Here is an 11,036-nt window from a genome sequence, read left to right as displayed (position 1 = left end):
TTTTTTTTTAAACAGTTTGCAGAATGTACATGCAAGTGAAAAAATATTGTTCAATAACATAAGTGAAGTAAAAACGGTAAAAAAAAAAAACCCCAACATTTTTGACAGTTATTATTACTGTTGCGATCAGATTTAGTATATGGGAAAATATTAGAGCTTACAAACGTTGAAAAAAGTTGGCAGTATGTCTTTTTTTTATCTTGACATGCAATTATTACCAAAAGCTATATATACATATACTGTTCCAAATATATACAGTTTGTCACTCTAGTGTGATCAAAATGACATTTGCTTCATGTTGCGGCTTTTACTTTGGAAGAACACAAAACTTCCGGTTAGCGCCACACTCAAACATGTGAGCTTGACTGCGTGTTTGAGAGAAAGCAGACACTAAATTAAACAATTTGACGTAAAAGTGGTGCTTTTAAAAAAAACGCTCAACACGAGTCTGGCTGTAATGAAAATGTTTCTGTTGATAAACAATAATCTAATAAGGGATCCGCGAAAACAGACAGATGGAAAGGAGACAACAGCTACGGGACAAATGAGATTAAGTGATTTAGGGAAGAAATCTAATCAGCAGCAGACTGTTTATGAGTGCAGCCCCTTCGCCTCTGATAGTGGTTGTGTCATCAGAGGGCAGTTACTGGACAACTGGTCGGTTTGGGGAGTTTCTATAGGAAAGAGAATCGATTTATTTAGATGCGTATCGGACCTTTTTAACACGCAGAATGAGGAAGATGGAAAGAGAAGCAGCGCAAGGGGAACCTGCACGACTAGAGAGAAACTTCTCATGACTGAATGAAGAAGAAGATCGGGGATCGGGGGAGATGATGGTGACAGTGGCGCAAAATGCGACGCATAGGGGCGCCTCTAGAGGGGGCGCCAAATTACGCCCCCTTAATAATTATTTCTACTCCGCATTTTCTGAATTTAACAGCTGATTGCGCATTGAAAACTTCAGGGGGAATCCATAAAATGTGTCTTCATACAGTAGCTGCACTCTTACACTCTGAATCCACCTTGCAGTTTAACTTAGAAATGTTTAGGCAAAAGAAAAGAAAAGGTATCCTGCTTCCAAATCTTTACACTTTTAGAAATTTAAACAGAACTGTAAAAAGCAAATATATTTAACATTTCAGAGGTTCCTGAACTACAGACTTCAAACTGTACTTTGCAAAAGTATTTATACTTTCACACTTCTACACACTTTGTTGCATAATAACTTCAAAATTTTATGCATTTTATTGGAACTTGATGTAACAAGTAAACTCAAAGTAGTGAGTTATTTTATTAAAATGTAAAATCTGAAAGGTGTGACACCTGATCCTGCAGCGAATGAACTCCTTGTATACTTTAATCGCCCTGTAAAAACATTAATGTCACAATAAATTAATTAATTCCATAATAAATGAAAACAAACTCAATTTTCATTTGTTTTATAATTTTTCTCTTCTCTATTTAAAATGGTCTTCAGTCTGGTGCTTTTGGCTCAACTTGCAGTTTTGTTTTCAGAGACTTCATAATTCATTTCATTTGTTTTATTTATTTTGGATATTCAAAATGTCTTCCAGTTCCAGTGTTAAATGTTCGTTAGAATTTAAAGTTCATTGATTTTTTTAAGAATGTGTTCTTTCATTATGCCATTATTACCATTATATTACTTGAAAATGATCTCAAAACAATATTATTTTTTGTCGCAATAAATTTTGAAACAATTTATTGTCCAGCAAAATGTTTTATTTTAATAGTTAAAACATGAAACATGCCTTAATATGCATTAATGTTCACCTGAATCAATCTGCAGCTGTGTGAGAAAAGTGTGATTTTAAAGCCTCCGATGTGAGATGTCCGTTTCTTTACGTTCCAGTTTGGGTGTTATTGCTGTAATTGTCTTTGGCTGCAGGATGTTTATGGTGCCAATAATCATAACACCAGCTGTGATTCTGCCGTCTGTGGGTCAGCGAATGGACCTGCACGCAGTCCCGCTGTGGTCCTCTGGTTCTGGTTCTGCTCTGAACAGGAAGTTCAGTCTCACTCACAGTGAAGCAGCTGTTACTGTATCCGAAATTAAAAATAAAAATATTTTTAAAAAATGCAGAGCTTGATTTTATTGCAAGTTAAACATCTGTTTACATGTTACAGTTTTTTACTCAAGCTGATTAAATACAGTTCAGGTCAAAAGGTTAAGTTGGGTAGTAACTAGTTACATTTACTTGAGTAAAATGTACTTTTAGGAGTATTTTTATTATGCTGTACTTTTTACTTTTACTTGAGTAACTTTATTATAAAGTATTTTTACTCTTGAGTAAAATTTCTGAATTTTCTATCCACTGAATGAAGAACAAACATAATTTAACCACTAAAAATTCACCAGACTCAGACACACACCTGCAGGTTTTGTTAAAGTTTTTTATTGAAAGAAACTGATTTGGAGGGGAAAAACATATTTTACCTGATTTTATAGTTTTTTAAAATTACATAAATTCTAATTTTTATGCTTACAATACTAAAGTTTTCACTTAACTTTATACTTTAGTCTGTCTGATTATGTAATTTTTAAATATGAAATAATTGATAATTTGATCAGTTACTAAGTACTTGTGTTGACTTTTTACCAATTACTTTTTTACTTTTACTTAAGTAAAAATATGTTAAAGTAGTTCTACTATTACCAGATTTTAAAAAAAATGTTTTCATTTGAACCTTTCTTTCAAGGGTTGAACTTGTATAAAATATTTTTTATAATTAAATATAATTTTGGGGGTTTCTATTATACAAGCATAGTCAGAATTATGCATTCAGGCTCAAATGTACGCATTCACTCCCACTCATATTTGGATAAACTCCTTTTATGTTGCATCTCAGCCACGAACGACTGCCGATGTTTCAGTCATGGTTTCACGTGTTACAGGTTTAATGAATCGAGACTCTGGTCTCTAATCATGAAAAACTGTAACGACAGTCAGGATACTCAGAAAATAAAGATCAGGTAAGGTGCAGGAACCTTGAACAGAACACACCTCTCCTACTCCTGTGTTTTACAGAACGTCACCAGTCCTGAATATCCAGTAGGGCGACATTCATCATTTGACTGACTCATAAACAGGTAAGCTAATTTCCATCGCTCGCTGGTGAACAGGTTTTATTGCTTTGCAAAACAAAAAACACAATAAATAGTGAGGATATCTGAAAAAGTCAGATGCATTCTTGTTGATTGTGCAGGAGGCTCTACTTCTGCTTTTCAAAGACGCATAGTTGTGGCCAGCAGCAGCTCATTTTGATTTAAAGTGACAGAGCCTTAACACAGCTGAAAGGAGCTCAAAACAGGCAGAGCTGATCTAACCTAACCTGTTCAAGGAAGCATAAAAGCTTTAATGTTTAGGAGATTGAGATGTTAAACAGGCATGTTTGGTTGAACTTCAGGCTCATCAGGAGACATTTGTACTCATATTTTTATTGTGACATCTCAAAGTAAACTGCTGATGTTGAATTTAAATGCGAGAGCTTCGCCTCACCATCTGGAATAAATAGTTTCCTCGTGTGACTACGCATCTTGAGATGAGGAAACGTCAGCTTCTGCAGCCTGAGACGCTTCAGGCAGAGAGATATTTATTCGTATGCAAAAGCTCGACTGTCGTTTCTCAAGGTTAGACCTCACAAAACGTCAAAGATTAATTTTCTCACTGTGCAATCTTAAGTCAGACCAAAATTATCTTGTTTTAGGTCAATTAGAATGACCAAAACAATGTATATTTGCTAAATGTGACAGACAGCAATAATGAGAGAATATGTCGGATTTATTTATTAGTGTGAACTGGAAGTGATCTGCGCCATCTTAGTAGGCAAACGCAGCAAAAAGCAAAGATGAACCACGGCTTCAAAACAAAAATAAAGAAAATATATGGACATTCTTGAAAAATATACATGAAGAAAATGGCTGCTGTCGGGATCGACCCATTTGAGACGGAGAATAAAAACATGCCAGACAAAACAAGAGAAGTTTGGTCTGATTTTATGTCACAGTGAGAGAAAAAACATTTGTCTTTTTTTATTCAGTGTATGTAAACATTGGTTTGAATTGTAACTTTTAAATATTTATCAATCAATGTTTATTTGGAGTGAACTCATTAAAAACAAATTAATTATGAATTTTCTCCAAAATTATACATAAACGCTGAAATCCTCATTAATATTTGGATAATTATCTGTTAACAAATAAAACAACATACTTCTGTTTGAATGTTTTTGTCTGAATATTGGTTTCTGGGAACTGACCAGGATCATTGTCCAGTCGAAACATCAAACTGGTTCCAGGATTTAACCATCAAACTGCAGATTTTAAAGTCAAGTTAAGGAACTTGGAGACCCGCAGCATGATGCTGCCACCACCTGGCCGTAACAGTTACTGCAGAATCCTAAACTTTACAAGTTCAAACTCGACTCCAGCAAACAGAGAGAGCTTTGATTCTCTGGCAGATATTTATGCGGTGGGAAGGTTTTAGAGATGGGAATCTAGAAAAAACAAGACAGGACACAAGGAAAGAAGGAAGGAGACAAGGAAAGAAAAATAGGACAAGAAATGATGGAAGAAAGGACACAAGGAAGGAATGATGGAAGGAAAGAGTCAAATAAGGAAGGAAGGAAACAAGAAATGATGGATACAAGGAAGGAAGAATACAAAGGACACAAATAAGGAAGGAAGGAAGGAAGGAAGGAAGGAAGGAAGGAAGGAGACAATGGAGAAAGTATGGAAGGAAGGAGACAAGGAAGGATTGATGGAAGGAAAGAGTCAAATAAGGAAGGATGCAAGGAAGGAAACAAGAAATGATGGATACAAGGAAGGAAGAATACAAAGGACACAAATAAGGAAGGAAGGGAGGAGACAATGGAGAAAGTATGGAAGGAAGGAGACAAGGAAGGATTGATGGAAGGAAAGAGTCAAATAAGGAAGGATGCAAGGAAGGAAACAAGAAATGATGGATACAAAGAAGGAAGAATACAAAGGACACAAATAAGGAAGGAAGGGAGGAGACAATGGAGAAAGTATGGAAGGAAGGAAACAAGGATGGAAGAATTGACATGAAAGAAAACAGAGAATGAGACAAAGAAGAAAGGATGGAAAGAAGAAGGACACAAATAAGGAAAAATGAAAGGAAAGACACTAGAAAGGAGTGATACGACGAAGGAAGGATAGAAGAAAGTACAATAAATGATAGAAGAAAGGACGCAAGGAAGGAATGATGGAAGGAAAGAATCAAGCAAGGAAGGAAACAAGAAATGATGGAAATCAGACAAGGAAGAGTAGAGGAAAGGAACCAAGGAAAGAAGGATATAGGGAAGGACACAAAGGAAATGGAAGAAAGGAGACAAGAAAGGAAGGACAGGATGCAAATAAGGAAGGATAGAAGGAAGGACACAAGAAATAAAACAGACGGAAGGAGACAAGGAATAAAGAAGGACTCAGGAAATGATGTAAGGATGTAAGGAAGGGGACACGGATCCCAAACCCATCAGAACCGGGTTTGGACTTTATAAATCAGAACATTAACCTTTAACCTTTCAGAAAATTAGAACAATATGTTTAAATACGGCATCTGTGTCCTGGGTCTGGCAGATTTAAATAAACTATTAATTTATCCAAGAAGAGTGGATAAATATAAAATAAATATATCAAACTTATATTTCTATTTTTACCTTTTGAGGATTAGAGAAAATCCACAAAAAAATAAAAACTTTGCAGCCAGCAGTGCCAAAAGTCACTGAAGTTAAATTATGTTTTTCCCTAAAAAACCCACAAATTAACAGTTATTTCAACAATACTTTATTAATCCAAGAAGAAATTCATACGATTTTCTTCAAGGGTCTCCTGTAGCAGTCAGTGTTACAGCGGTTGTGTAGAAGCCTCTGACTGAACACACTCACTGTAACAGTCTCGTGAAAAGGATTCTTCTCCAGATGTAAATAATGTAAAATAATTCCTGCCAATAAGTGAATGCAAACCTCTGAGTTTTTAAAAAAATAGTCCGTTGTACTTCTGAAATGTTTTTAAAAATTCACAGATTCATTCTTTAAAAAGCTAAAAGTGACATTTTGAATTTCATGCAACAACAGGGTCTGCGTATGCGCAGTTTTTCTCAATGCCGAGGTTAAACCAGTTTCCTTTTCCTCCTTTGTAGGAACTGGTGACGATTCTGGCCCAGCCGCGCTCTCCCTGAAAAACAGAAAACTTTTCATTCCACAAGCAGACAGGACAGAGCAGCTGCGTCTCTACTCACCAAATTACTGCAAAATTTCACATTTCAAAAACAAATCTGCTCAATGGAAAGTAGTCAGGTAAAAAAAAACTTGTTTTTTGATTAAAGGTTTTGCTGCTAGGATTTTTTTAGTATCAAAATTAGTTTATCTCACAAAGCTGCAACAAAAGCAATTTTTTCACCTGGTGGAGGAAGTTTGCCCCTCCACCTTCTTCAAACCAGACAATATTTGTGCTACATTTGTGCCGCTATCAATTCAAACATATTAATAATTGTTTCCAGAGGTCATGAAAGGTCAACCAACCACGCCACCTTCTTCAAATCAGACAATATTGGTGTTATTCAACTCTGCTATGTTTGTGCTGCAAAAAATTTAGTTTGTGCTGCATTTGCTTTGAAAATAAACAAGTTTAAATGAGCATCCCTCGTTTAAACTTGGGGTCGTTGGGGTCAACGAGCATCCCTTCCCCCAACATTACTGAAATCAAACAAAACTGGTGTCAAAAATTGGCAACATTTTTTGCAGCAAAAATGTTTTGTTTGTGCCGCTGTCATTTTAAAGATATTAATAAATGTCCAGAAGTCCAACTTCTTCAAATCAGGCAATATTGTCAGTCAACTTTGGTTACGTTTATGCTGCAAAAATATTTGTTTGTGCTGCCTTTGCTTCGAAAATATTAATTCAAGTTTAAAGGTCAAAAGGTCAACCAGCCCCCCTACATTACTGAAATCAAACAAAATTGATTCAGATGTTTGTGCTGTGATTGTGCAGTAAAAATTTTATTTTATGTCGCCATTTAAAAAAAAATTATTAATATTAAAAAAGTTTCCAGAGGTCATCAGAGGTCAACCAGCCTCCCGCTCACATTTACAGAAACAAATATGTTATCAATCAACTCAGCTACGTTTGTGCTGCAAAGTTTTTTTGTTTGTGCTGCTCTTGCTTTCAAGATACTGATGATGACCTCTGGAAACTTCTTTATTAATATCGTTAAAGTGACAGATCCACAAATGAAAATCTTTGCTACACAAACAGAAGTTAGTTCGATTTGAAGAAGCTGGGGAACAAACTTCAGTCGGATCAGGAAGTTGAAATAAACCGACCCAGAATTCCCCCCAGGAGTTCCTGACGATCCAGAACTCGCTGCCGTCTCCGTCTACGCCCCAGCCGGCCACTGAGACGATGTGATTGGGCAGAGAGACGGGGTGAAACTCGGAGAAAACGCCGCCGGCGTATCCCTCCAAACTGCCAGTCGCCATCAGCGCACAACTGAGAGACGAGGACAAAAACGAAACTCATTTTCTGCTCGTCTGAAACGGAGTTTCACTGCAAAAACACAAAACCTTCCCAAGTATTTTTAGTCTAGTTTCTACTGCAAATATTTCAGTACAGTTGAAATAAAACAAAACTAACTTACAAGTAGCTTTTCAGCAAAACACAAGAGCTTATTTTAGGTCAACAACTCAATATCTGGTAGATTATTTCACTTGTAACATGGAAAAAAGGTCCAATAATCAAAGTCAAAGAATGTATTAAATTCATGTCTAATGAGAAGATATAAACTTCTCATTGAAATTGTGGTTTGAAAAGAAAGAAAAAGACAGAGACAGAAAAAGGACAAAAAAAACTAAGGCAGAGGACATAGAGGAAAGAGAGAAAATAAAGGAGCAAAGGGAAAGGAAGGAAAGAAAGAAAGATCAAGAAAAAGACTGAAAAAGAACAAAAAGATAGAGGATATAAACAGGAAAAGAAAAAAGACCCAAAGAGAAAAAGGAAAGTAAAGAGAGAAAACAAAGGAGCAAAGAAAAGGAAAGTAAAGGAAAGACAAAGAAAAAGACACTCAGAAAAAGGACCAAAAAAGAAAGACAGATGACCTCGACAGGAAAAAGAAAAAGACAGAAAAGAGAGAGAAAGTAAAGGAGCAAAGAAAGAAAGACAAAGAAAAAGACACAGGACATATACAGGAGGAAGAAAAAAACAGACAGGAAAGAAATAGAAAATAAATCAGCAAAGAAAAAGGAAAGAAAGGAGGAAAGAGGCAAAGAAAAATGCAAAAAAAGACAGAAATCATAAAAAATAGACAAAAAGAAAGAGACAGTAAAAACAAGAAGAGAAAAGGACAAAAAGACATAAAGAAAGACGGAGCCTGCGGTACCTGATGGGCCCGTTGGTGTAGATTTCTGCTTTCATCTCGTCTCTTCCAGAAATTTCTCCATAATCTCCAACTTTCCAAACTGTGTAGTTCTTCACAACAGCGCAGGAGTCAAAGAAGGAGCAGGTCCCACACTGATTGAACTGAACGCACTCTGAAACACAAGACTTTTAATGGTTTATATCAGAGGACGAAATATCAACAACACATCAGTGAAAACGTCAGGTGTGTTTCTTCAGGATTTCTATTCATTTGAACATAAAATGAACATAAAATCAGCCTGTAACTGGAGGTTTGGTAGCAGAAACACAGAGAAGTTATTTCTTACTTTGGTTGACAGCTTGGTAGTTGTTGCAGGTTTCATCAGGAATCCCGGTTTTATGAGCGTAGGCGTAGACTTTGAGGTGATCGCCTCCGAAACAGGAGCCCGCCCTCCCGCAGTCGATCACGTTCTGGACAGACAGGTAGGCGGACGGCCACGCTCCACCTCGCTTTATGTTGATACGATCTTAGAAAAACAACAAAAATACAGTCACCAGATAACTGCGTCTCTTCTCCGTGGTTACCTGGGATTTAAAATGATTTCAGATTCAATTTACGATTATAATCAATTATATTTTTATTGCTTGCTTTCTTTTCTCATCCCTTATGTAAGAAGATTTGTTTGATTATGAGAATAAAGCAGAAAAAATATCTTAAAATTAAAAGAAAAAAAGTTGTTTTAATGAGAAAAAAAGCTGTGATATATTTATGAAGATCTGATGTGAGCAGCTCAGTTTGTATAGTTCTTGTTTCAAAATAAACTTTGTTTTAAAGTTCTGCTACTGATAATTTAGTTGATTATGTGTGAAAAGATAAAGTATTTATACTAAGCATTATTTGTAAAATTCATACCAAAGGATAACATCAAAATATGATCAACAATTTTTTATTTTTTGTGTTGGAGTTCTCATAAAATCACTACATTATTCTGCTAATATTACAACTTTATTTGGGTAAAAAATAAAAATCTTAGCCCTAATATTCAGTTGAACTCAAACTCCAAATAAAGAGAAGCTGTTAAACAAGATGGTGGCATTTGGCATGCTGACATCACTCCGAACTATAAAAACCCAAACAGCACATACACATTAGTAAAAAAAAAAATCCAGATTCTTCCAAAAATTAAATCTTCAAAAATGTGATTAATCAATAAAATCGATTATTGCTCAGTCCCAGCTACCTGCCAGCGCGCTGGTGGCTCCCATGGCCCAGCAGGAGCCGCAGTACTGGGGGATGTGCTGGTTCCTGGTGACGCTCACATAGTTCTTCCCGTTGATGTTCCTCCAGTCCCACGACGGAGGAAGGTCCGACGCTTTGATAAACTCGTGTGGCCGCGCTCGAGTGCTACAATAAAAATACAACAGAGAACCGGTTACTTTAAAAAACTGATTCTATACAATTCAAGCTCCAACACAGGCCTTTTAATTCTGCTTCAAAATGTTTATCTGATTAGCATTTCATCACCAGTTATGACATCTATGATGTATGCTGATGACTGATAAGTCTTCTGAAAATGAAGCAGAAACAATGTAATCTTTATGAAATAAAACAAAGTCCATCCATTTTTTTGTATATTATGCTGTAAATAGTAAATACAGTTTAAAGATGGGATTTTAAGCCAACTGAATAAATATTGTTTGTACAGACAAAAAAATTTAAATAAAAATATTTCACATTAGAATTAAATGGAGTTTCTATAAAACAGCTCATTTTTAGTCATCTTGTCTTATTTGACTAATTCTAACAACCTTCATCTTTGAGCTTCTCTTTATTTTTTCATTAATTTTTTTTGATAATGAACGAAACATTAAAGTTTACTGAAATAATCTATTGCTATTCTCCTATGTTACAGGAACAAATATTTTAAAGACAGAGATCAACGTTTTTCAGCTTCTAACTTTCAATGATATTATGATAGAGTATGCAAACGTTGGTTGTACACTTATTTTATCCTAACTTTGACCTTAAATTGCTTTATCTGTTATTTCTGCCTCTCTGTGAGCAGATTACTAATCACAGATTATTAATCAGAAGTTGCCAGATTCCGTTCGTAAACGCTTATGTATTTATTTTGCCATCAACAGAATATTTTATCTGCGTCATTGTCAGTTATCTACGTGTTACCTACCGGACTGAGGCTGGTCTGTCATCTTTAATGGGCTTATAACAAGGTTCCGATAGATATTTAGCGGTGCTGGTTTCCACAGAAACCGTTGCTAACCAAAGTAGCAGCGGGCAGATGTTTACAGTCGCCATCTTGACTCCTCCCTCTTTTCCTCCCGTCGCTCAGAAGTAAAGGATGCGGGTATGGAGCGCCCTCTGCTGGCTGGATAAACCACTGACAGCCCCTATTCTCTGTTGTAGAAGCGCAGTGAAATAAGCTTCATAAATGACAGAAAACGGGAAAACTAATAGCTTTATTTATTAGTTATTGGCTTTAAATAGAATTTTAGCACTGATAATCCAAAAACATGAAGAAATTAGCAATATATGTGTTAAAATAAAATTAAGCACAACACTTACTGAATTTGCCAATTACAATTTTTAATACAAATTTCTAAAAACAAAATATATATATATATAT

At 35.7% G+C, this 11,036-nt stretch overlaps 1 protein-coding gene across 1 annotated transcript; it reads right to left on the bottom strand.

The window, feature by feature from the left end:
* Nucleotides 1-5,801: 5,801 nt before the first annotated feature.
* On the bottom strand, nt 5,802-10,759 carry LOC116721327 (cathepsin Z). The gene is made up of 6 exons (XM_032564981.1): nt 10,581-10,759; nt 9,633-9,796; nt 8,739-8,918; nt 8,414-8,564; nt 7,362-7,527; nt 5,802-6,214 (listed from the first exon to the last, which is right to left on the bottom strand). The coding sequence occupies exons 1-6, from the start codon at nt 10,706-10,708 to the stop codon at nt 6,101-6,103; spliced, it is 903 nt and encodes a 300-aa protein (XP_032420872.1). The 5' UTR covers nt 10,709-10,759; the 3' UTR covers nt 5,802-6,100.
* Nucleotides 10,760-11,036: the final 277 nt, after the last annotated feature.

The sequence above is a fragment of the Xiphophorus hellerii genome, chromosome 6 (genome assembly GCF_003331165.1).
Source record: "Xiphophorus hellerii strain 12219 chromosome 6, Xiphophorus_hellerii-4.1, whole genome shotgun sequence".
In the NCBI taxonomy this organism is placed as follows: Eukaryota; Metazoa; Chordata; class Actinopteri; order Cyprinodontiformes; family Poeciliidae; genus Xiphophorus; species Xiphophorus hellerii.
Note: the sequence above shows the minus strand (reverse complement) of the source record. Positions and strands in the feature narration are given on the sequence as shown.